Consider the following 27,805-nt stretch of genomic DNA (forward strand, 5'->3'; position numbering starts at 1 on the left):
GTCTGCATGCCTAGGTGCTTTATTTGATACACCTGTGTCCATGGAAGTGATTGGAACACCTGATTCTGATTATTTGGATGGGTGAGCGAATACTTTTGGCAATATTGTGTACATTTGTAGAGTTTATTTGCAAAAACAGATAATTCCGTTCTGATACATTTTCAGAAAACATTTTTTTTATTGTTTACTTGAGATAATATCAATCAAACTGAAGTTGAGTGGATTTGACTCAGCAGAAAAATACGACAAAATAGAGAAAAAATAAATTATTATTGTTATTTTTATTATCTCAAGTAAGCAATAAAAATAAGTTTTCTGAAAAGCTATAAAATGGAGTTATCTGTGTTTGCAAATAAACTCTTCATTTACACTGTCAACAGAGAAACATCTGTTTTGGAAACATTTCAAGGATGCTTTACATTAAATTTCTAACTTACACCTCTTACCGTTTTTATTCAAGCCTCTAATACACACCCCTTCAAAATAATGAAATATTTGATTTGTGTTCCTGGCAAACTAAAAAAAAATAATTAAAAAGCAACTGGATCTTTCTAAAGCTTATAAAAAAGAAGACTTTGATTACAACTCAGTAGAAATGATGCGAAGCCAGCAGCTTTTGATCTTAGTCTTTTATTATCCTGGTAACTTCTAATCAGGTTGAATGTCCCTCGTCTATAAGGCATTTTGTTATATATATATATATATATATATATATATATCACCATATACAATATGTGACTGTAATGTGAAAGGCTACATACATTATTTGGTCATTTATGTAAATAGATGAACATTGAAATCAACACAAATGAGTAACCTCCCATATTCACAAACACGTTCCTTTTGCTTGTTCGTTTTATGTGAAATATAAACATAACAGGCCGTTCAGTGGAAATCATAGTCTCGGGGGGGTAGTTATGACTAAAAAGAAAAGAAATTTACGCCGCCAAACTTTTCAGTCCACATGATACATGCATCACAAAGTAAAATCTGGGTGGGAGTTTGATATTGCATTAAAGAAAAGATCTCCCTTTAGATTGTTCAGCACTCCGGATGTGTGTCTCAAACAACAAGAATGAACATTTCCCTCTGCTACATCAATGACAACACTCAAGCCTTAGAAAGCAGCCGTTCCCCTTCATTTTTCTTCTTTTTTTTTTGGATGTCAGTTTCGGCAAATCACCCGTCTTTGAGAACATTGTGTAGTTGAATGATGGACTAGACTGGAAAAAATACTACTTAAATTAGGGGTGCACCTACATCGTTTTTTTTTTTTTTTTGCTGATATATCCGAGCACCAGTCTCTGTCTGGAAAAGCTGCTTCTGTTCGACCAGGAGACTTACAAAGTCTGAGACAAAACTTAGAAAAGCGGTGCCCCTTCATTCCTAATTCATTTTATTAGTTTTACTCAATTCCTGGATGATGTTATTTACCCTCGGGCCGTCCTGCAGGTCAAAATTGATTCATTTTAAAGTTTGAAAATGTGGGGGAAAAAAAATATTTTCACAGTGAAACTTCTGACGTCCACATTTTTGGGAAATTTTTGAACATTTTTTGATGGAAAAAAAGAAATGTTAAAAATGTTTCTTTAAGAACATTCAGAAAAAAATCAACCAAAATCCAGCGAAATTCGCTGGATTTTGGTTGATTTTTTCTGAATGTTCTTAAAGAAATATATTATTAGTTTTACTGATAAATATGTAATTATTTTAGATATTTTTAGGATTTTTTGGGGAACATTTTTATGCATTTTTGGAAAATATTTACAAGAATTCCTTGCCAAATTTGTTGGTTTTTTTTTCAAAATAGAACTTTTAAGGGAAACTTTTAAGGAATCATTGGAAGTTTCTTCCTGAAGGTTTTGCACATTTTCAGAAATTTGGGGAATTTTTTTGCAGAATTTTTTTAAGACAAAGAAACAATATTTTCCTGGGAGTCCGTACGTGAAGACAACAGGACGGTTAAACCCACCAATGCTAAAAAGCTGTTTGACTTAACATTAAATGCCACAAAAAGGTCTGTCCTGGGACATTTCTTAGCTTCTGACACTGGAAATGTGGACAAAAAAACCCCGGAAATTTTAGCGCATTTAATTCATCTCTTCATCCAGATAATATATTTAGAATATTTGACATCTACTGCAACATGTTTTCACTTTCATTCATCTGCAGAGGCCCACCTCCCACTTTAAGAACCTCTTAAGAATTCAAATGACGTCCATCTGTCCATTCTTGTAACCCATAACTTCCTGTCTAATCAGGCCTTTGCACTGGCGGCCTGGACTCTGGTGTAGGTGCACCGCTAACCTGAATATATCAAATTGCAGCAAGTTCTATTGAAGTGGTATTACCTTTTAACAAACTTTCATTTGAAGCCAAAACATTTAAACAGCCCTTTCATACTTTTACAGATTATTATTATTATTATTATTATTCAGCTGGCTTAAGAGCAACTGCTACCAAGATGACAAAATTATTTTGGCCATGTTTTGTTTTGTTTTTTTGTTGTTTTCTTTAAAAGGTACCCCAAAAAAAACAATAGCACTCTTGCACAATTTATGTTCTGTAGAAAATGAGGTATGTTTCTTTTCTGTTAGTGCATATCAATGTAACAGTGCAAAACCAATTACAACAACGACATGTTCAACGATCACCTTTGTCAAAATACTAATTGTACAGCATTTACCCCACCATCACTTTTACACGGCATACAAGAAACCACTTGGAGACATTGAACACACAATATCCTTCTGATCAATTTCATCGTAGGAACGGGGTGAAGCAAACACGTTTACGACAAAAAAAATATCAAATTGTGGTAATAATGACTAGGAATAGCAAGCTAATGCACAGTAGTAACTCTGAAATAATAATAGAAATGTGCGACATGTGTCACTCCACGCTCTTTTCACTCAGACAAACAGAAAATCAACTCAAAAGTCCCAAAATGAAGCTTCCCCTTTTTAAACTTTCACTGGAATGTTTAATCAGCGCGTTCATGTGATGGGCTGAGAGATAAATGACAAAAAAAAAAAGCAGAATGTTGCCAGAAAGCCTCCCTTCTGTCTTGATTTAAACTTTTGTTTTTTATTCTAGTGTGAAAAAAGAAAAGTGTCCAAGGAGGTTTCCGTTTTCATCAGAAGCAGCTAATTCATTGTTTTTAGTGTGAACTTCGATAAAGAGGGTCTTCGTTAACATAGTGTTAAATCCTTGAAAGTGTCAAAATAGTCGTGTGTGTGTACAGAGAGTTAAAAGCTGTGACTGAGAAAGTGACGACAGGCCGAGGAAATGTGCCATCAGAAAGCATACCGTTTGAAAAGACACTCGAGGACGTGTCCCTTCAAAAAAAAAGGCCTGAGAGTAGTAGTCTGATGCTCGTGTGAAAAAATCGTAATGGATTGTCTCATTCTGGTAAATACGCCTGTTTCCTTTTTGCCCTATAAAACACGTCGAAATGCTGTAAGGCGTTATATTTATGTACAAAACACAGCCTTTTTAGGGCCAAACGAACACGCAGCTCGACCTCCTGCCCTCACACGGAGCCCGTAAGAAAGATTTCCCACACAGCAGGTAGCCTGCTGCCTCCATGTAACCGCTCCGTCAGTTAGTTCTCACTGAGCAAACGCAACGGAGACGGCGTCGCGAGCACGGCAAACACCTTCTACGATTACTGTCTCCCTCAGTCTGTTACAGAAGGCTTGAGTCAAGGCATCCAACTGGAATGTATAGATAGAAAAGTTTCTCAGGAGGCAGTCCCATTGTACAGTAATGGCATAAACTAAACACTAGCTAAATCCATCATAAGAATGCAGTAGGTAAATATGTACATCGTGTGTTTGCATGCTCCACGCTGCAGTGAAACGCACGCAGGTTGAAGGGCGACACCACAGAGTTTCAGTAATGTGTGTCCTGTGACCCCAACAACAGCGTAGCTCCATTTGTGGACCACATTCTCTATTAATGAAGAATCCAACCTGCTTTGAAATTAACAGGAAGAATTTCACATTAAGCCAGGAAGAATTGTGGAGAACGAGGAGGAACGTACTGAATCTACACAGCTACACAACACTAGAGCTGAAACTGGGGATGCACGATGATATTGACATGGCTTTGGCATGAAGGCTAGAAAAGGAAATATCATCATTCCAAAATGAACACTGAGCCTCTTTGACTGATTGAAAATAGTACCTAAAGATACACACGGCATACGTTTGACTCAGACGAGAGCAGGCAGAGTAATAATATGTTAATTCTACCACTGCAATCAAGTGGAAAAATATGTGCATATATTGGTATTGGCAATGTCCTAACTAAGCTGCATGATGGCTGCAAAAATCAAACATCACGTTTCCCCAGTTTAAACTCACGTTACACACCCTGAATAACAATGTGACAGATCTGAAATCAAATTCAGGTTTGTGTGAAATGTCCACAAATGTACATTACTGAATTCTGTTGTGTTTCCCTTAAAAACCTGGTAGCAGTGAAAAAACATCCAGAACAAAGGAGATCGTGATAGTTGATGCGCACACACACACACACACACTGCATCTCTTCAGGAAGCTGCCAGAAGAGAGAACATAAAGAGTCATTCCAACATCATCTAATAAAAACTGAATCTCACGTCTCAGAAACATCAGATTCAGTTTGACTGTGTCTAATGTCGTGAAAAATAAATGTAACACAAACAGCATTAAATGTCCCAAATGTGTAGCTTAACTAATACAGCATAAATGATTTGCCTGTTTCCAAACTGAAACGTGTCACACCACACGCCGTGCAACCACATAGCACCACACGCATGAACAGAAGCACACGTTCACATTCAGACGGAGCAGAATACAACCCTGCCACACTCCGGTAAGGCAAATCTGAACAGGGCAAGCTGTGATGATTGTTGTAACGGAGCTGCGGCGTCCGGCAGCTGTCTGGCGTGAATGAACCTTCAGTGCGTAGTGTTTCGGAGGGGATGCAAGCGGTGTAACATTTCCAACAGGCGGGAGAAAATCCCTTTCGGCTTCCACAAAAAAATAAAACCCGTCCAAGCTACCGGTTACTCAGATACATAAATAAAAGGTGAATCTTGGCATCAACAACTGACAAAAAAAGAAAGAAAAAGAAGTGGATCTTTCTATATATGTTTTGTAACTATTGATGCATACAAAAAAAAAAGAAGCTTATAAGCTGCACTACTTAAAAATGAATGAAATCAATCATTTTTTTTGGAAAAGAACATGGTACGAGGGTGACGTTTTGTTTCTTCTGCTATAAAATATACCACCCCAGATAAACGTGACCCCACATCACAAATATAGTGCACTGTGCAACTTGTAACAAAGTTTGGCCGACTCTATGAAAGATAAGGGGTAGTTGTTGTTGTTGTTGTAGCGTCCCTTCCTCTGATATCCAGGTTCCACTGAGGATAGAGGATAGCAGGCACCAGTGGTGTGGGAACAGCAAATCCTCTGTTAGTCACGTCTCTCCTCAATCGTCTCCTTCCCTTGTTTGTCGTCAAGCGGGGGCCGCTGCGTTGTGTGTCCACTCCACGGAGACACAAATGCCGTCTCCTCTCTCACAGATAAGCAAACGCACAAAACACTCACACTCACACGGACACGCTGTATGTTACAAAATAACACATTTGTCTTTATCCTTCGATTCTTTCTTGGCTTTGCGCTCCCCGCTCGACGGCTGTTTCCCCGGGCTGGGTGTGGCTCCAGCTGCCGCGGCCGTCCCGGCGCCGGCTGCTGCTCCGGCTGCCCCTGCAGCCCCCCGGTCCGCCTCGCTGCCCTCCACAGGCTCCTGCTGGCCCTGCTGCTGCACCACCGGGACCAAGAGCAAAGGACGACAAATGTATAGATTCAGAGATACGTGTGCATTACAAACAAGGAGACTCGTTGCTCTGAAGTGGAAGTGGGAATCACAGAACAGCTCCTGATACGATCACAACACACGGTCCATGATAATGAGGTCATCATGACACAGTGATTCTACCATTCTCTACACCTTATATGACAATTACTGACAAAACATCACAATATCTGTGCACCCGAAAAAGAAAAGATACCTCTAAAAAGACAAAAAGCACGAATTATTCCTGGCAGTGTGGTATCAGTGTTTGTGTAGTGCGAGTTTTTTAGTGCGAGTTTCTTCTGCTTCACTTTGGTCAGTTAACTTCTGCTCAGTTTACTTTCATTCAAATAAGTGCCACCAAAAGGTCATAAACTAGTTACTCTAAAGCAAAACCGGCCTCCAGAGGGTCCAAGTCGGACCACGGGGCAAATTTGTAAAGAGTAAAAATTACAGAGAAGACATTAACTGCAAATTGCAAATGTGTAAAACTGTAAATTTAAAATAATTCTCAGACCATGACAAGTTGTTTTGATCATGAAGTAAAATACTAGATTGTTCATTGTTGTTTTGTCATTTTTGCAAAATTTTGTCTTGTTTTTGCTGTTTTTTTGTCTACTTATCTGACTTTTGTCTTTTGTCTCACGTTTTAGTCGTTTTGTGCTTCCTTTTTGTCTCGCCTGTGTTTTTCTTATTTTGTGTTTTGCTTGTTGTTTTTGTCATTTTGTGTTTTTTGTCTCGCTTGTGTCATTTATGTAATTTTTTGTCTCGTTTTTGTCATTTGTCCATTATTTTTTGTCGCTTTGTAACTTTATTGTCTCATTTTTTGTCTCTTTCTGTTTTGTTTCATGTCGTATGCGGTTCAAAAATACGTGTGGGGAAAAAAATGGATGAATATCTGTTGGATAATTCTTTTAAAAGGCTGGCGGCATTACAAGAAAAAAGAATTCCACTATCATTTTCATCTTCAGCACATCCTTTGTAGCTTAAACTCTCTGATGCAGAAATCCATCTGTTTCAAAAAGGCATCTTTATTCTATAGGCAGTTCTCCGATACAGGAAACTGCTGGCCTGCTTTAGCATAGCTGCACATTTGTGTGCATTCCAAGTGCACAACTACACTACACACTAGAGGACCTCTCTTACAGCTGTATCAGGGGAGAAAAAGGGAGTCGGAACTGTTTTCCAAAACTCGACGCCGACTCATTAAACTTAGAAGACAACAACGAGCGTCATTTTTAATGGCCTCTCAGTGGTGCGTTTAATACCCCACATTCATTTAACCTCCTCATCTCCCTACCTGTGCCTGTGCTGCTGCTGCCGCTGCCGCCGCCTGCTCCTGCTCTTGCTCCTGGTAGTACTGCGAGGCTCGTCGGTCCTCCTCCTCCTGAAGCTTTTTCGCCAGCTCCAGGTCACTGATGCCTTCAGGAAGCTGCTCCCACTGAAGTTCCTGGCTTTGCTGCTCCTGCTGCAGTGACAGCGCCATCAGATAGTCCTGACAACAGACATGGACGCAGAGAGATTTGATGACTTATGAGCAAAGCAGCCATTGTGATGCTTAAATGTGTACTGTGTTCTGAGCACACACAGCCACAAATCACACTGCAAAAAAACTCAGAATCTTACCAAGTCTATTTGTTTTATTTTTAGTCGAAATGTCTCATCCCAATTGATTTAAGATAAATTCACTTAACAAGAGACATTTCAGCAAGATGGAGGCACTTGTTTTAACCCTCCTGTTGTCCTCATTTACAGGCACCAAGAAATATTGTTTCCTTGTCTGAAAAAAATCCCAAAATTCAGCAAAAAAAAAAAAATCCCAAATTTCTGAAAATTTACGAAACCTTCAGGAAAAAAATTCAAATAATCCCTTAAAAGTTTCCCTTAAACGTTTTATTCAAAAAATCCTTCAAATTTGGCAAGACAATTCTTGTAAATATTTTTCAAAAAATGAGTAAAAATATTCCAAAAAAATCCTAAATATATCTGAAGTGATTACATATATATCAGTAAAACGTCTAATGTTTTCTTTAAGAACATTCACAAAAAAATCAACCACAATCCAGCAAATTTTTTGGATAAAATTTCGCAAATTTCTTTGGATTTTGGTTGATTTTTTGTGAATGTTTTTAAGGAACATTTTTAACATTTCTTTTTTTTTCACCAAAAATTTTCAAAGATTTCCCAAAAATGTTGAAAATGTGGACATCAGAAGTTTCACTGTGACAATATATTTTTTCCCACATTTTTAAACTTTAAAACGGGTCAATTTTGACCAGCAGGACGACACAAGTGTTAAGACAAAGCAGCTTAAATATCTTGTTAAGTCAAGCAATTTTGAAATGATCTTGTTTTGAGTTGAATTTTACAAGATAACTCACAATAACTTTAATAAATCTCAGATTAGGAGGTTACTTTAAAGCTAAAATCTATTTTCGAGTGAAAAACTACAATTTTTTAAGCATATCTGGCTTATTTTAAGACACCTAAGCTTGACAATACTGGTAAAATATAGTTTAAAATAAGTTTTACCAGCTAATTTTAAGATCTCAATATTCTAAATATTATATCTTATTTCTAGAATTCTTACCAAGTTATTTTTCACTTGTTCTATTGGCAGATTTTTTTTTCACTTATTTCAAGGTAAAAGCTCCTTGAAATAAGTTTTTTCCTTGTTTTGAGAGGAGCATTTTTTCCGGTGCACAACTACATCTCCTTTAAATAAGCCAGTTGTGTCTGTCTTCATTCTTTGTTGGTGTTTTTTATTGTACCCTTTTCTCTTTTAGTAAATTACTGAATTGATTATGGGTGCATAAAAATGTGAGTGGTAAGCAAAAAGAATAAAAAGTAATAGCCCCCATGCTCTTTTCGGTCTGTTTGTGTGGGAGAAAAGGCAGACAATTTGTCAGCAAGCTCAACGTTTGGTCCACTTGGGCCAGCGATTGAGAAGACAGTGGTAAAACCAGTCAAACTGCGTAGGAGACATAAACCTCAATGCATTGATAAGAGAACACTGCAGTAGAGCGAAGAATGTATGAGAACAGAGAGCAAGTATGCAGCTCTGTCCTGAGATTCTCAGGCTGCTGTGTGTTAGCTGGTATTGGGACCGACAGCACATTTATTATTTAGGAACGATTCCTGTTTTTCTAAGCTTGGGATGCTGCTGAGTAGTTTTATGGAGTTTTTTTCTTGCAGTCATTCACTCGGATGATTCAGGTGTTTTCAGTGAACTCATTGAATGTGTTTGTTGAAGTACGACAGGACCGGGGTGTGTTATTTCTAGTTTCGTGCTCCGTCTCGACTTTAGTGGAATGTGAAAAGTGGATCCCATTTAAGCACATTAAGGTGAAATCATTACTGGTCCGGCTCGTCTTGCCTGCATTAGTGCTCAGACCTGGTCTATCTGATCCTGCTGGCCGCGGTACACAGTCTCTGGATCAGAAGGAGGCCGCAACCGGAACTCCGAATCGCAGAAGTTGCCGTCTCCGTCAACGTTGTGCAGACTCTCCCAGACGACCTTCTCCTCTGTCAGGAAGCCTTGATCTGTAACCAGGAGGTACAACTGGCCCTAGGAGACAACCGCAGACACGTTAGACAGCTATCTAATCAGTGGCACACTACATGCATGCATACATGGTTTCTACTGTTACTCCACATATAAGACCTTCACATGGAGACGGGTCAAGTGGGATTATGTGTACGCATCTATTTAAAAATCTGCATCCAAGTGATCACATGAGAATTTCACTTGTCATGAAGCTTTGTCTGACGGTTATGAGTCAGACACACAGCTTTGCTTACATTGGCAATGATCCTGTACTATTCAAAATGAAAGTACGCAGGCTCACTTCCCCTCCTGTAGATAACAGGAAAGGTCTGTCACAGCTGCAGCTAAATGTCTATCCAGCTGTGGGCAGCGGGGCAGTTACAGACGGGACTGAAGGTACAGTGGTGGACAACGTTTTCAGACTATTTTGAAATTTTACACAATGTCAAATATTATCATGAAATATTTGTGGAAAATTCTTATTTGTGTTTCAAAAGGTGTGGCTGCAATAGACAGACACAAACTAATACAAAAGTTTTTTTTGTTTACTGTTTACAAGAAAAACAAACAAAACTAAATTCTTGAAAGTTTCAATATGTCAGCTCTCAACATTATCGGTATCAAAGTCAACAAATAACAGAGAATGTGTTAAAATGGAGCAAAAAAAAAAAATCAACAAACCATCACATCATCAAATAAATATTTCGTAGTCCTGCCATCAGCAGCAGTAGAGCTCTGGCTGGATGCGCAACCCCCCCCCCCCAAAGCCTTTCACACTGTGGAGGAGTAATCTTGTCCCATTCTTCTTGAATTACTGCTTTTAATTCTTTGGTTTGCACTTTGATAATCCACCACAGATTTTCAATGGGGTTCATATCCAGAGATTGAGCTGGCCACTCTAAGACCTGGATACTGAACTCCTGCAGCCAAGTTCTACTGGCCCTGGACTCATCTGACCACAGAATCTTCTTCAGTTCTTGCGTTCTTGGGCATAAAAACGTCGGGCTAACCTCTATCTCTCATTGATCAGGGCTTTTTTTGACAGCCTTGTAGGACCTTAAGCCATGATCTAAAGGTTGGCGGAACACTGGACACCAGTTTGGTTTAACCACTGCTGCTGCTGAAGCTCCTGTGATGTCATTTGACGGTTTTTCCCTGCGCCTTCGGATCAGGATGCAGTTCTTTCTTGCTGAAGAAACCCTCAGACGCCCAGATCTTGGTTTGTCTTCCAAGCTGTTGGTTTGTCTGTATTTCTGCAGAGTGCATCCACCTGCTGAAGGACTACATCTGAACTTCCTGGCTATCTGATGGCAGCTGTACCCTTCCTGGCTGAGAATCTGTATCCTCAGGTGTGTTCCCTGTGTTAGGTTCCTTGCTTTAGTCATTTTTATCTCTGAGGAACTTTCAAATGTGTTGGCTTTATATAGACACGAGGCACAGCAACAAAATTGTGTCTTTTAATAAAAAGCACGACCTTCATTAGTGGATCACTGGCACCAAAATGACCCAGTACTCAAAATTTCTTGTGTATTTTTATGGAATCAAACAAATATAAGTGTTAAATGACATTTTTAGGATTCATTTAGTATGTTGGCTGTGACTATACTAAAAGAAATTGCACTTGAACACCTAAGAGTGATTCTTAATGCAATATTTCACAAATACATGGAGTGTCTGAAAACTTCTTCCACCACTGTAGATGCACTGAATGGGATCCTTTTGAGGGTCATTATGATTGGTTACATAAATACACACCTTTTATCGGATTGAAAAACATATTATAGCGAGTCTGTGTGACGAATTCTATGGGAAAATAATGTGCAGCTTCAGAAAGGACCTCAGTGTACTCCAAATAATGATTACAATGGTTGCAATGCCATCAAACAAGGATTTGCATAAACATGAACTATTTATCAAAAGTATCCAACTGAACTATTTCTCTGTAATCAGCCCACAAAGAAGCATTTAATTAAAACTAATTTAGTACATTTCCGTTCACATACAAATCACACGGCAGTCAGTTTAAGGCTGTAATTTTGCTCATTTCTGTTTTAATATCTGGTAAGAACGAGAGTGAAATCCAGTTGATGGTAATACATCCTATACAAACCACAACAACTGCCATCTGGAAGTACATGATACCAGGTACTTCTGACCCACTTTTGTTGCTGTAATTTCTATGTTAAGCTCCACGTGTTAAACTGAGGTAACTCATGTAAACCATGCCAGCAGTTATGCGTTTACCTTGTATTTGATCATGGTGCTGAAGTGGTTATTCCTGAAAAAGACACAGAGCTCTCCCTCCTGTACAGTGGATGTGAGCTCACATAAGCCGTGGTAGGTCAGCTGAGTGGCGGTGCTGTTCAGAAACTGCTCTGCTACGATGCCTGGAAACGAGAGACGAGGAGTAAGAAACACACAGAAAAACCAAAGCGGGAGAGATTAAAAACGTGGAAACAATCTACATCCATTTATTTATTCTATTCTCTGTACTTTGTAGAAAATACAGACTGATTATAATCTGTCTATGTATTGCTAAACCTTACCTGTCTCTAGCCTCTAAGTAATTCAAGTTATTCTGAAGCTAATTCATTATTTAGTTCAGGAGAGTACCAGATGAGGGATTTTTACTGATATATTCCTCACATCAGAAGCCCAGAGACAACAGAGGTCACTATTTTGAAACATTTGGTGAAACTAGTCTGTAGTCACTATTTGAACTATTGACTGTGCTGCTGGAACTGGTCACAGATACTAGAATGAACCCGCTGTATCCTGAAAATGGTTGGACATCTGTAAGACAGAGCAGCTTTCAATTTGGAGCCAACATCCACAAAAGCAGTGTGATACTCAACCCCAGAGAAACAGACTACCCTAAATTGAAGTCGAGAAGTATATCAGTCGGCTGCTAATTCGTCTGTTCAAGCAGTGATGGGTATCAGCAACATTAAAACAGTCCTCAAATCAATTTCTGGGATACAAATGTAGAAATACAATAGAAGGGAGTGAGCGTCTCACATCGGTACAACGCCGACTGAGGCCTCGATGTGCTGACTTGGCAGCAGCCCAGCTGACAGCTACTCAGGAAGCTCGGTGTTAAATGAGCAAATATTTAGCAGAGAAGTTACTGACAGCTGGGAAGAAAACTGTGAGCCAAGGAAGTAGGTCATTCCAAGAGCAGTCGCATGCATGTCCTGGTTTTTTTAAACTCTGTCCGTGCTTTTGTGCAGAATGTGTTTGTACCAGACCATCCAGTAAACACGTATAATGTCATAAATGTGCTATTGAATTAATGTTTAAAAGAATTTTTGATGCCCCAAAGTGCATAATGACTTTGTCTCCTTTTCCGTCCGTGAGTGTGAAACAGCAGAGAGGCAGGAGGGCAGTGAGGCAGGTCAGGAAATAGAAGGAGTGGAGAGAAAGCACTCACCTTCCCCTGCCAGCTCGCTGTTGTCTGACTGTTTGCAGGATATTATCTTCTCCACCAGCTGGTTGTAGCTGCAGTTGCCCACTGCCTTGACAATGTCATGCATCTGCAAACAAAGATAAAAACTGTGGGAAAGGACGTTCACCAAGTGGTGCTGTTGTTGTTTTACTAAAAGCCAGAGGAGCTTTTAGACAGCATTTAAAAGAGGAAGAAAAGAATGGCTTATGCGGCTATCACTGTGTGAACTCGATTCTTTTTGGTATATTCTATCTGAAAACTAGTACATCTACCCATTAATTCTGTTTATTTATGATGACTTTTAGAAAAAAAAGCTATACACAACATAGCTTTCATAGATTCAACCCAGAAAGATGCACAAATGAAAGTTTGCAATAAAATCACACTAAAAACTAAATGCTGCTATATTTCTATATCTATCTATATACACATACACACACATATACATACATTTTTTTATTTTTTAAGAGTATAAAGAACTACAACTCAGACTGTTTTTTTTAATAAAACATACAGACCTGACAATGTTAAAGAAAAAAAAACACCTATATAGAACAGCTCCTTACAGAATTACAAACTGGAAACGAAGTTAGTAAAATAACCTCCAATCTAATATTATTGCCCATGAAGTCAAACAACACTTGACAAAAGAGAAATGGGACGCTGAAATGAATAGAGGTACATCATTAGATTGTGATTAGCTAAGGGAGAAGTGTTCGGTATGGAGGAGGTTGCATTTGGAGACACATTTCAACAGTCTAATAACAAGACATTTTCAGACTCCACAAATAACGGCAAACTGGTCTATGATCAGCTCAGACAGCTGGAGAAAATGTGGACCACAAACTCACACTTTCTGTTTGTGCACAGAGGAAAGAATTCTATGCTTAGTGCCCTAAAAGAAGTTTTCTATTATGATATGAAGGTTCTGAGGGAATGGAGAAATTCTCTACAAATCCTCCCAGGAGCTCCCATTAAATGTGTCACAGTTAGTGGTTAAACCCTGATCCTCCACCACACAATACGGGAACTGATGAAACAATGGAGCAAATGTATTAAGAAACCAAAACCTCAGCTTTATAAAGAGCTAGAGCAGCCTTATAAATGCAGTAAGGTTATTTATTTTGTGTCATGCTCAATCAAACTATTCACATGCCTCCTATTCACACAGGCTCTCTTTTATTTAGTTATGTATTCATTCCCTCCCTTCCTCCCTTTTGAGGTTTCTGAGGTGTTACTCATATTTTAGTTTCATTGATTCGTTTTATCATATTAATTTGTGATGGAACAGATCTGGATAAATGCGAAGGCCACTGGACATGTCAAAAATACAAAACTGCTTTAAAAATGTTCTACATTATACGAGATGCTGAACTTGAAATAAAAAGGAAAAGGAAAAATATGGAAAATAAGGTTTTCTTGGAGGAGAAAACATACAGTTGCCTTTTAGTTACAGTAGATTTTGTGTTGAACAAAGACCGTGAAGTCATTCTGTCAGTGCTTTGTATTTTCTTGTCCTTGTTTCTTTGTATTAAGTTAGTGTGAATACGAACTGGACAAAAACTAAAATGCAGCAACGAATCCAACAGACAACCAGCAAGAACTGACTGGGAGAACATTTCAGTCTTCACAGAGAATAAAACCAGCTGAGTTTCAAGGTGGGAAAAAGGAAAATACCTGGGGGTCAACCAGCCAGCCGTGGTAAAGAGGGATGTCCAGCAGGTCAAACACGATGCATTCTGGGGTGTACTCGAAGACCCGCACCCCTGTGAACTTCACGTTCACATCCAGACCTGTCTGCAGCTTATGCAACACTGCCATGGCATCACTCATGTTCTGGAAAACAAAAAAGACACGGATTCTTATTAAAAACGTTGCGAGAAACGCGCAGACAAATACGACTACTGCAAAAGACACATTACAGTGCCATACGATGCATTTACCGCCTTACTATTCCTGGTTATCTGCATGTAAGCATCGCATGGATTGATTTTACACCTTGAAATCAAAAACCATTAGCTGCTGTTTATGATTGCACAGAAAAACTTCTTTGCACACACTCAAACCTTCATTTGGTTTTGCCTAATTTGTCTGCTTTGTAGCTTAGTGTCACCATGACTAATCTGAGTTGTTTTCACATTTTCTGCACTTACTAGGTTTCACTCCGCTTACGGTCAATCAACACACAACCACCGGAAGAAATGGAAGCCTCTGCCAGGAAACCATGTGATGTTACATTTCTGTGTGAGCTTTCAGAGTCATTATCATGAGACATGATATTTCCCTCTGATAATATTAACAAGGAGTGGATAGGAGCATGACACAATGGAATGCAATACAATATTTCATTATTTTGGGGGGAAATTTTTGCTTTATATTTCTGATAGAGGCCAGCAAAGACATATAAAGTTAGGGGACAGAGAGCCAGAGGGGAGGGATGACATGAAGTTAAGGTCTCCAGCTGGACTCAGGGGACGCTGTGTCTACATGGTCAGAAACCCAAACCTTTAACCCACCAGACCTCCCCAGAAATGTTACATTTTCTGTGCAATCATGTCAGAAACATGATTAAAATCCGCTGCCTTTTCAAGGGTGTAGACTGTTGTTCAAATCTGCACTCATTTATTACTGCATTTGTTGAGAATTTAACATTAGACACACACAGAGTTCATCCAGAGTTCACCAATATCTCTAGTGTAAAATATAAATGTTATGGAGGCCAGTGGACCTTCTCATTACAAATTCAAGTCAAATGTACGGGAAGCGTATTTTCCTAGATTTGGGTAAATTACAGCAGTTTTGCCTCTGTTAATGTGTCGTGTCTTTTCTTTATCCAGCTGATGGGAGATGAGTCATTGTAGCAGAAGGTATGCACTGACGTCACTTTCTCACATGATACCACCTCCCGCCACTAACACTTTGTGGCAAAACAAACCCAGTATTGCCACTATGAACGGAGAAAGCTGGGGTGGCAGAAGGAAAAGGCTAAAATCTCAAAAACGCAGAGACTGTCAGAACCTACAATGCTCCAGTGAAACGCAGACAGAGCCTGAGCCTTGTGATATGGTATGGAGCTTCCCACCAGGAAAACAGCATTGCACAAAAGAAAGCCTGAGGCATAAGGATGCCTGGGGCGGGTCTACCTTCATATCTGCAGACATGTACTCAGCTAAACCCCTTCAAACCCACAACACGAAGTTGTATGAAAAGAGGTAATCTTAGAAACTCCTGCAAACAGACACCCCAAACCTGCCTTAAAGGAACAGTTTAGCCAAAATGGTTTTAATCTCCAATGTTCTGTCACGCAGTAGTAATTTTATAAACACATTTTCATCTCATTGTGTGTTGCATCTAGAAAACTCTGTGCTTACTTTGTTACTTTAGGGAGACTCTTGGAAATGGTTGCTTTATCTTGCTTCACTTCTCTTCAACTCTGAATAAGAACTACTCCCCGAATTAAATACAAAAGATGGACAAAGGCCCCAGGTTTGAAAGTGAAGTCAATTCGAAGGTTTTCTAAATTTTTTAAACCTGCATTCTTTCTAATGACAAACAGGAGGCGCCTCCTCTGGTTGCCAAAAGGAGTCCAATTCTTTTGAAGTGTATGAGAAAATGACCCCACTTCTACCACAATTTGTTACCTCAGTAAACATTTTTCTGATGAGGCTATGCTCTGAATTACTAGTTTCAAATCTCCCATAATACAAAATAAAGCTCATTCTGTTAATTCCCATCCCATTAAGAATAAAATAGAAAACAAAGCAGGATATTCTTTAGGGCCGAGCTACTTTGTGACTGAGATATGGGTATGCTTAGTGTCTTCGAGTTCTCAATGAGATCAATCTCACTCATCACATCTGCTTTCAACAAACCAAGATGGCAATGGCCAGATTCCAAACTAGAGGCTTCAAACCATCATCTACAAACCACTGGGTGACACTGTGGTGGTTACGTCCATCTTCCCTATGCAGTCCTGGGTTTTATCAATCTCAATCTACAGTGACAGATGCTGATATTTGCAACTGTTAATTCACTAAAGTGCTATACAATTTTCAGCACTACACAACTTCAGGTTTTTCTGTACAGAACCATAAGCTCTCTTGTCATTACTGGCATCAGCTGTACTACCTGTAAAGCTTTTACAAATTCCATTAAAATAAATCTGCCATTAGTATCCTGCAAGTTTTAATTGGATTCTTCTTTTCTCGTATTCATGTGGCTCAAACAGAACTGAGGAAAATGTGGCTCCATGCTGCTTTTGCTTTTTACCCTGATAAGAAAACATTAAAGAAAAAAATCTGATTACAAAAAAAGGTAATATTGAGCGGGCCATTAATTGTACAGTTGGTGTTTTGATCTTCTTCGGTCCATGTGCTTACACTGTGTGTGTATGTGGAAGAAAAAAAGATGCTGGAAGTTCCTCTGGAGAGAAAACTATTCAATTTGCCAGCTCAATTCAAGGAGACAGATTTCACTGGAAAATGTGGGGATGAAACGGTAATAAATATCAAAATGCTTTGCTTTGTCACAAGAAATAAGGTTATTATAAGAACTGTCTCTTGTTGCACTTCTTGTTTGCTGTGCTCTCATTTGTTTTTTCTTATCTCTGCTGGTGGAATTAAAGATTTTTAAACTTCCCGAAGTATACATATATAAGAAAAAAAAGTTTCCACTATGAACAGCGGTAATCTTTAAATCGTAACCGAGGATTTAATTAGAGAACCCACCTGATACTGCACAGTGTGTGAACATTAGAGGAAATACTTTACATACATAAATGCACCACACACACCTGAAAACCCAATTAAACAGACCATTACTTGCATTCGGCCTCAGAGCAATGTTTCCCAGCTGGCTCTGAACTTTGCTGCCATTTAACTCCGAGATCAAGATAAGCCCCGCAGCTGAGCCCTACAACCCCATTATGAGTGTGTATTTGCAAGTGATTTCCATTTGATTTACACTCTTTCACTATACGCTACGAGAAGCGATGATGACACAAGAACAAAACTACCCCCGAGCGAAACAAATTACCATCAGAAAACAGAACAATAACAACTTGATCCCACAAATTGCCTTTTCATCTGTTATTGACTGACTTTAAACTGGGCTTAATTCAATACTACTGTTTAGTGACTTGTATTGTATTACAATGACATCAAGATGCTGCTTTATCGTTAAAAAATAAACTGTTATCCAGTATCATTCCAAGCCAATGGTAACAAAAACCTTTCAAACGAGTTGTAGAAATTTGTATTTATAAGTGTGAAGAGTTTCATCTGATATAAATTAGAAGAGAAACACAGTTCAACATGGTAACCATATATACATTTTTGAATTCTGTACAGTGATTTTGCATGTCTTCTATATTGCTATTAACCCTGCAAAACCCACTGTTGCAGAAGTACAACATCAGTTTTATTTTTATCTTTTTTCTATATTTGGGTTCATATCTATATCTAAATATATAATGTTTGCTATTTTTTTTCTAGATTTTGCATATTTGGGTTCATATACATATCTGTATCTCTATCTATTGTACATTATTTTGCTTTTTTTCTATATTTGGGTGTTACAGGGTTAAAGACATTAGAGGAGATTTAATTTCCTACGACTTTGAACGTAGCATGAGCATGCGCACATACAACATCTCCCTCACCCCCCTCTAACTTCCCCCCTCTTAACATTTACGAAGAAACGCCCCCCTCCAGAAACTTGCGTAGCACTCGTGAAGTTGTCTTTTACAGCTGGGTCCCCCTGGATCTTTATCTGCCATTATGTCAAAAAAGATGAGCAAAACAAGTCGCCAGCTAACTACGAAGCTATACCAAAGCAACACATACAGAAAAAACACGTAAGTCCAAGGCGTACGTAATCTACGTAACTAGGCCTGAGCCGGAAGGTTTTTGATTGACAGGAAAGGGAGCAAAGCAAACGCCTCGGTCCGAGCGCGTTGATTGGCTGATGTTTTTCAGGTCCTGCCATGTCCACAGTTTTTTTTTTTTTTTTTCATTCTTTTAGAGACCATACATATAAGTCCACTAAAGGTCAGTATATTCATTTTATGTGAATCAGACAAATTAAACTAAACAAAACTTCCTCCATAATGCCTTTAATATTGTGCATATATTATACTAGCATACTAGCAAGTAGTTCACATTACTAAATTAGCTTGGGCACATCTGTCAAGTATTCACTATTGTGAATGTGAATCCATGTTTTCCACGATTTACTGCAGTTGTAATATTTGTGTAATATTCTGTCGTCTTTGATATCTAATGACTCCAAATGTCACAAAATCTGTGCTTTTATAATAAATTTGCAAATGTTTCCAGTAAAGTCTGCATGGACTCAGTAGTCCCACGAGCAGCTCTCTGCTCCGGCTTGGACTCTTGGTGTGGAGAGCTGAGGTGAAAAGCCTACAGCTAGCTCATCGCAGTGTGTGGATTAGGATGCATTTGAGCAGCAGTGACGGTGGGATTAGCGGGGCTGTGTAATGGACCACATCTCTTCACTTTAGGGCAGAGGGCTCCTACAGCAGATGAGTGCTCGCAGATCAGATGATTAGCGCGGCTGCATCCCTCACGTTCATCTGGGCTTGTGCTAGATGTATCTCCACAGCGCAACACTAGCGCTACTCTGCTGGGGCCTTTCTGTGTTTTTACTTCAGCGTAAGTTTCTAAAGGAAGGCCTGTCTGCTTCTCTCTCTCTCACGCACACACATACACCAAACACTACCCTGAGTAGATCTAATTAAGTGGTAGTTGACAGAATACGGTAGAACAGTGCCAAGACGAGGGATTCGGTTCCCACAAGGATTTCTGTTCTCAACATGACAGTCTCGGTTGAAAACACAACACGTGTAGCAATTCCCACATTAAAACATAATGCAGCCAAGAAATCAAACTATATCTAAGTCTCAAACTGTAAATATTTCGGTAAAAGAACGGCGCCTTGCTTTTCGATTTGGGAAACGTAGCAGGGCGAATATGTTTTTCCAAAATGAATATTAAAACAGAGAATGCAACGGCTATATAGATCATGTGCGTGCCTGTTGAAACATTTTACAGATCAGAATGCAGTCATTTCTATAACATATATACACACACATGGCAGATCTGTGAACCCAAAAAAAAACCAACAAATCAATCAATGGAGGACAAGAGTGAACCATTACATAACGCCACCACCCATCAGTGGGAGCTGTAAATAATTAACAGTTTACAAGACTGTAATGTTCCACAATGTGGGTCATATTTTTATGGATCCTGGCACACATGAGCAGCTGTCACTGCTCTACATATTTGCTGGATGTAGTATCTCGCTAATTTAGTGTACCATTTAAAAACATGAGGAGGGCAGAACAACTCTGAATATAATACACAGCAGAACCACGATCTATGATTGAAAGATGACCAACTCTTCTCTGACATTGTCAACAGAAACGCATTACCAGCTTCATAGAGAGACACTTTGTTATTATTGTATAATTATTGTAACTGTAGCAAACTGTGTATGTGTAACTGATAAATTCCTAATCTTATAATTTCATGAATCCTGCTTGAATTAAATCAGCGTCCAAACCATCTCCCATTACTCCACTGAATGATCTGTTCTCCATATGGACCTAATAAACTGAGCTGTGCTTAAAATAAACCAAGTCTTTGTCTCTGGCATTACCATCAGCACTTTCTTATCACGTTTTTGTCTGAGCTGATGTATCTGCTGGCTCGTTCAGAGATACATTTATATGCAAAGGGAACCAAAGCACACATATGTATGCAAAATGTGTAATGATTCATCATCAAACAAGGTAGGGTTAAGGGCACACAAAAGGATCAGAAGCTTTCCAACGCCCATGTTGGGATTTCATCTGCTCTACTCAGAACAAAAAGAAAGGTTTAAGTAAGAGCTGTGAACAATGCCCATTACAGCGAATGATACCAGATTAAAACAAAAGACATTCCTTAAACGCGATAACCTGTTCCCTCCAGCGGCTCAACAGCCTTCACGGATGAATCACCTGGTTGAGTGGGGTCCGCTGAGACAAAAGCAGAGCAAAACTACACTCTCACTTCCTCAGCTCCTCGGAGTAAATATTTAACAACAGCTAAAGAGCAGCCGTGCAACTGCTATTTTAATCCTCGTGCGCTGCTGTGACAGATGATGTTTTTAAAGCTGAATTTATAAATAGAAATACTTCTGTTATGAACTCCTACAGTTTGATTCAAAGTCAGGACAACTCCATTTGCATCTTCTAACAACCCTATAAAGAATAAACACGTCTCTCTCCAACATATTAAGAAAGCATTGTTTGACACGTACATAAACGCATTTCTGATTTGCTCTCCCTTCCATCCCAGCATCCCAGAGCCCTGCCCACTATATTCTCCACAAAACTGTGTCAACCAACCACAGCACTGACACAGATGGCAAATGGACTAGGACACCCACATGCAAACCAGCTCCCAGGCCAGCATCTAGGATTAGACCACCATAATAACTATGCAACACAAACTCTAACCACTCCCTCGCTTCAACTGTGCATGCGAAAGGGACACCGCCGATTTATTTAGGAGGTTGTATTTCAGCTCAATGTAAATTTAGAAAGACCGGTCTGGTGAGCTCCTATGAGGAAACTGCACATTATAAGTTTTTTCCTCCCCCTTTAAATGAGGGACAAGTGTGGCTTCAAATCATTCACAGATGTGCTGGTGCTCTGCCACGCAAGAGGAGAGGAGGCAGGAGCCCCTCCCACACTGTAGGCAGGCAGTGGAAGATGGGAGGAAGCAGGCGAGCCAGAGCTCCATCTCCAAGTGCCTCTCATGGTGAGCCACACACACACACTGCCTCGGTAATAGCCGGGAGCTGAACCCAGCCATGCGTCTCTAAGCATTCTCCGCCATGTGAAACAACATAATCTGACACTCCTGACCCCTGTTGTTCCCTGGGTCTCGCAAGACACATCTTATGTAACCTATAGAGCAGTGGAAAAAGGAAGGGGGAAAAAAAAAAAGCTAAGCTGCACTTTTATGCGGTTTGCAATCAACTCTGCACGTATTTCCACATTACGGAGCATCCGCTGACCTCTGTTGCCTCAATGCAAATGTGCAAACCCGCTTTAGCGTAAGCATGCAGTTGTAATGAAGGCGTGTGTGTGCAGGACATCAGAGCGGTGCGCGGCTCTCTTTGTGTTCTGTGGTGAAAATATATCAATGGCAGCGAGAACAGCTGAGATATTCTGAGTGTGTCATTGAGACAAAGTGAGAGCTCGTGTTAAACTTGCACAATTATAGTTTCCACACAGACAGGGAGAGAGAGAGAGGGGAGGAGAGTGAGTTCATCATAAAAGCCCTGCAAGTCACATGAAGTCAGCAGATTACTGGCAATGCACACACATAAGCAGAAAAGCACACACTTATAGATGATATTCTGCATTTTCACAGCAAATCACGTGGAGTCACTTAACCCTTGTGTCTTCCTGTGGGTCAAAACTGAGCCGTTTTAAAGTTTGGAAATGTGGAAAAAAAAAAAAAATTCAGAGTGAAACTTCTGATGTCCACATTTTCAACATTATTGGGAAATCGTTGAACATTTTTTGGTAGAAAAAAAAGAAATGTTAAAAATGTTTCTTAAGAACATTCACAAAAAAATTCTGAATGTTCTTAAATAAAACATTAGAATTTTTACTGATAGATATGGAATCACTTTAGATATTTTAAGGATTTTTTGGGGGAAGATTTTTATTAATTTTTTGAAAATATTTACAAATGTACAATTTAAAAAAAAAACTTTTTAAGGAATTACTGGAATGTTCTTCCTGAAGGTTTTGCAAATTTTGAGAAATAGGGGGAATTTTTTTTTTGCTTAATTTTTGGATTTTTTTTCAGACAGGGAAACAATATTTTTTGGTGCCCACAAATGAAGACAACAGGAGGGTTAAGTAGCTTTTCTACTGAGAGCTGAAACATCTTCAAGAAACTCAAGCAAGTCTCTGTTTAAGCTTTTCGGAAATACTGTGCAGTGATTTTACCAGACTTACCTGCTCATAGTTTAGCCGCTGAGCCTCCGAGATCTCTTTGGGTTTGGTTTCCAGAATGTAGTCGCCTGCACAAGGACAGAAAGAAACAGAGATGTTGACTCATACTGTACCAACAGAGAAAGCAGTTACTACCTCCACTGGCCCTAATGATCTCTTTTAGTTAAAGATTTGTATAGAATGTGACAGATGCTTTGGGGTGTCTCTAATGCTCATTGGTGGGTTTTGCACTGGCCAGCTGTTTCCCTGTGCCAGATACGTAGGATCAGTCGAGTCCCTGTCCACTGAGGTGTCAGCTGAGAGCTCCGTTGACTGGACTCTTCAGCAGCATGAGCTGTAGCAGAGGGCACAGCCTGGCAGGTGTCTGGCTCCTGCTGCTTCAGCCCGATCACTGCCTCAAACGTGCTCCTTTCTTATCATTAACACAGCCAAATCCAGACTTCACACTAAATCAGGTGGATATTTTTTTACAAATGCGAGCCAGAGCCGACCACGACATCTCCAACAAAAGCCACACATCTGCTTTTGTACACATTTGTTTGCCTTTCATGCGGATAGTGATTGTACTTTATGTTATTTTTAATGTTCCAAGCACTTCTCACACTTTGAAGGGAAAGAAAAGCAAATAGCATTCCTGCTGCTGTTGTGAAAGTTTTATTGCCGTCTACGGCGAACTTTTAAAACCCTTGTGTAAGTATTTTTCAAACTGTTTCACAGAGAATCATTAATTTATTAGGAACTGGCGAGAGCATCATGCTGCACTGTCAACACATACTTTTCCTGTGAGCGGAATGCCGTCGACCTCTTGTCATCAACATCTACATTAAGCAGAAACAGCCACGTATGGGGAGAGAAAATAAACGCTTTCATATGGATATTACTCAAGCAGAATGAGTGGAGGACATCCAGGGAAAAGCCTTTAAAGCCTTCAATCTTGTGACTAGTTCTTTACAAAGTGCTTTATAATTGTAATGACTAACCTACAAAGTCGTGCTGGTTTCTCTGTGTGCACACTGTGAGAAATAACGGTCCACTCCTAAACTTGGTAATCTAAACAGAAACTTTAGTTAATGTTACCATGAGCAAGTAAAGACCTGATCTCATCTCTCTTTATTAGAAGTCAGGGTTATTTGTAGCAAACTTGGACCTTTTGGGCTAAACAACATTTAAACTGATGTATCAGACTCATGAAAATTGAAGCTGTGTCCTGCAATTACAACACATGAAGCTGAATTTCAGAAGATCTTTGGTCAGATGTCTGGACTGACCAGCAGACTAACTGCTGAGTGTTGTATAAAACCCTCCTCTGACTTGATTTCAAAGCTGTCACCCTAGATAAAGACTCCAGTGCAAGTTGAGATTTTTTCCAGCAGGGGGCCAGATAGCTCAGTGGTTTTACTACAGTGTGTCCACAACAAGGGAAAACCCCTCAGTGCCCTCTACTACCAGTGAGCTGTTGACTCACCCATCTCTGTCCCTCACTGCTGTATCGGATAGCCTCTAAGCTTGTGTATCACTGACATGCTGCACTACACACTGCTGAGCTGCTGAGTGATGGCCACCTCCTACTTTATACACCACTTCTGAACTTCATAACACTTAGTGTCTGTGTTATGACTGTACAGAAAAAAGAAGCTGATGTTAGAAGATATCCAGAAGCCCCTGAACGCAACACAGGATTAACTTTGTGCGCAGTAATTACGTGCAAGCAGACTGTGAACTCAAATGAACATATTTAGGAGGGAAAAGGACGCATGTTTTGATAACACTGCACATATTATAGAGATAAGCCAAGTTAGGCAATGCACTCAAACACATATGTAAAAGAAATCTGTCTATAAATCAAACATAAAGTGCTGTGATGTGGATTATTTTAGTCTAAACACTTCAGAAGGCACTGCCAGGAGACGCTAGTGAGGACTGGCGGCTCAGCCTCTGAAAGAAGACCTGTTAATCACGCAATATACTTCGATACTCGGGTGCAATTTCAGTTTTGAAGGCCAAGATGCAGCCAGAGCGGAGAGATAGCTCCAGTTTCCTTTGCAGCAGCAGAAGGATTGGCTTGTGGGGGATTTCCCTGTTCTGGGCTCTTCCTCTGTTGACTCTGGAATATATATATATAAAACTGACCTTTAAGTATGTAGCTGCTTATTAGAGAGGACATGAAATACAAGAATGTTTACTGAGATGTCAAAATTCTGTGGCAGGGGCTTTAACTGGTACTATGTGGGCAACATTTCAAGCGCAGGTTGGTGTGACTCTGTAAAAGGCACATAGCTTACTGCTGATTTTTTACTTTACTGCACATGTGAGCCAGGCCGAAGATGTCTAGAATGAGTGAGGTGATACGGTTCAGTGTAAGAAATATTTTCGTCTTTGCGCAAAAGCTACACTCACCAAGATACTCCATCAGCTGCTCAGCGGTTATAATTTCCATCATAGGCGGCATCTTAACCTGGAACAAAATCAAAAGCACAACCGTTGTTCATTCATTTGTGGTACGAAACAGTGCAACAGGAGAAACAGGACACATTTTCATCACTGTGTGCTACAGCAGACTGAACTCTGCATATGTCTTGTCAGGATTCAGCATGTGTGGACATGAAATGAAATCTTATTGATTGCTACAACTGAGAAATCAGGACTAAACATGTCTAGACATATATTCATGTAAAAGGGGAAGTGCTGAGGGGTGAGAATTAGACAGTTGTGGTATTACCTATACACAAATCTAGAACAAAATTTCCATTGCAGTGCTGACAGAGATGCCTTATGAAATGTGCCTATTTGCATCAGTGTCAAGTTTCTATTGACTATGCTCATCTCAGAGCCTTTACCTTCCATGCAAGCAGAAGGACATTCATAATAGCCAGTAATGGACAGGGGCCGTTCTCGTTCTGGGTGATGATCGGCGTGTTCTCCTCCCTCCATTTGATCCACTTAATGTGGTATATGGACTGGCCGGCGGCCCGGTCCTTAGCACACGAAGTCTTTGCCCCATCAGCCCCGTACTCGCCCTGGAGGGCCAAAGCCAGTCCTCTGTCCTCCAGACCCTCGCTGTTCAGGTCGGAGCTGGGGCAAGAGTTGAGGTTGGAGAAGGACTCGAGTGAATCTATGCTTCGGGACTCTCCGCCGAGGCTGGGATCGGGGTCGCTCCCACTCGGCAATCCCTCCGACAAGGTGTGATCACCGGACAGACCCGACTTGACGTTTGCTGTGACGGTATTGTCCGGACACAGATGAGTCGGTTTGGCAAGTTTTGTCGGTTCACTTTCTCCACAAGCCAGAACCTCAGCCTGCGCATCTGTGCTCTCTGTAGCGGGGGGTGAGGAGGGCTCGTCGAGTTTGTTGTTTACTAACTTTGAGGCACCACCCTGGTTGTCTCCTGCAGCCAGCACCGAGTCATGCCCCATCCCGTTACTGATCTGATTCCCGGACCCCGACAACGAGCCGCTCGCCTCGGCGTCTTTCTTCTTCTCCTCCTGCACGGGGAGGACTTCAATCACTTCTGGCACGTCCGACTTCCCGGCACTGGAGATGGCATTGACGGCGCTGGGAGCAGTAACATTAGTGGTGCTGATATTACAACTAACGTTAACCAAAGTACTGAGAGGAGCCTCACTATTCTTGCATTTGTCGGCTGTCCCTTTCACTCCGCCGACAGCCGTAACGTCGCCCATTTCTCCCGCAATCGTGGCACACAACGAACTCCCGTCAGTGTCTCGATGTAGGTTTGCATTCTTCTCCATTTCGACTTACAGGCTGTCGACAGATTTTAGCTAAATTGCAGCAGTAGCTTCGGTCCCAAAGACGCCATGACAACTCTGCGAGTGACGTCATCAGAGTGAATTGCTTTCAGGCCGAGCAGGGGGCGGCAGAAACCAACGGCCGGGCGGTGCGTTCAGAGCGGCTCGGATTCTGTGCATTCTCCGGCTTATCGCTCCGATTACAACCGTGTGACCCCTGCGAGATATTATTTAAATATCGTTACATAACTGTATAAAAATGTTTTCTAGATTATATGTCAGCTCCCAAATGCACTTTCTATTAACATATTCATCAAAACTAAATCAAATCTCTATTAATTCCCACCTCTAAATGTACATTGCGTATTTTCCAAGCTAACGCACGAGATTAAAGCGAGTGCTTAAACTTCAGTAATAAATGTTTAAAGGTGTTCTGATTCGCTCAAACATCTGCTATACGCAACGATGGGTGCACCCCCAGCGTTTACATGTTGAAGTGCGTTTTTTTTAACGAGGACTCCTGAATGTAGCGTGACAAGACCTTACCGTAGCCGTGGCCGTCTTGCGTACCCGTGCACGCGCATTTGTGAGGCCGTCATCGCCGTCATTGGTTACTAGTTTGAACCACTCACGGCTTAAAACACTTGAAAATAAAACTATACTGAAAAAATACAAACGCAGAGTGCAATGGTGTGTTAAATTCTATATTTTTTCTCAAATATAGAGGAAGAAGTGTTCGGTCATCTCAACAACAGAATGGGCCTCATAAAACAATCAAGCAAGCACTAAATAGAATTAAATTAACTCATTTGTCACCAATTAATCATTTTTATAACCATAACAGTAAAAATAGATTGTTTACTTTCTCTGTTAGAAAAGGTGACTATTTGCATACTGCATGTACATTGTAAATGTATTGTAGTGTATTTTTTTTAAAATATTCTACAGTTGGGTGTAAAATCCTGTCACATAACTCAAATAATTGTTAGGTTCCAACTCCAGGCTCTCTGCCTCTTTCTAATTTTTTGAGTACACCATTTATATATTCCTGTTAAAAATGGTGAAAGCGTGACAGAAATAAACACATGAAAGAAGTGAAAATAGCAGCAACTGTCTGTAAGTAGTAATTCTTTTTAATCAAGTTTAAAAAACAATAAATTCACATTTTACATTGTGCA

The 27,805-nt window shown here is 40.1% G+C and overlaps 1 protein-coding gene across 2 annotated transcripts; it reads right to left on the reverse strand.

Annotated features, from left to right (window-relative positions):
• Window positions 1-610: 610 nt before the first annotated feature.
• On the reverse strand, window positions 611-26,742 carry mindy2 (MINDY lysine 48 deubiquitinase 2). 2 transcript variants are annotated; one of them, XM_022200830.2, is made up of 9 exons: window positions 25,719-26,742; window positions 25,279-25,336; window positions 22,885-22,949; window positions 14,520-14,678; window positions 12,828-12,930; window positions 11,642-11,784; window positions 9,245-9,418; window positions 7,151-7,345; window positions 611-5,814 (listed from the first exon to the last, which is right to left on the reverse strand). In XM_022200830.2, exons 1-9 carry the CDS (start codon window positions 26,628-26,630, stop codon window positions 5,626-5,628), a joined length of 1,998 nt encoding a protein of 665 aa, XP_022056522.1. In that variant the 5' UTR covers window positions 26,631-26,742; the 3' UTR covers window positions 611-5,625. The 2 variants fall into 2 exon arrangements, with proteins under 2 accessions (XP_022056522.1, XP_022056521.1); XM_022200829.2 differs by having other exon boundaries at window positions 611-5,817.
• Between the last annotated feature and the right edge of the window lie 1,063 nt (window positions 26,743-27,805).

This window comes from Acanthochromis polyacanthus, chromosome 2 (genome assembly GCF_021347895.1).
Source record: "Acanthochromis polyacanthus isolate Apoly-LR-REF ecotype Palm Island chromosome 2, KAUST_Apoly_ChrSc, whole genome shotgun sequence".
Taxonomy (NCBI): Eukaryota; Metazoa; Chordata; class Actinopteri; family Pomacentridae; genus Acanthochromis; species Acanthochromis polyacanthus.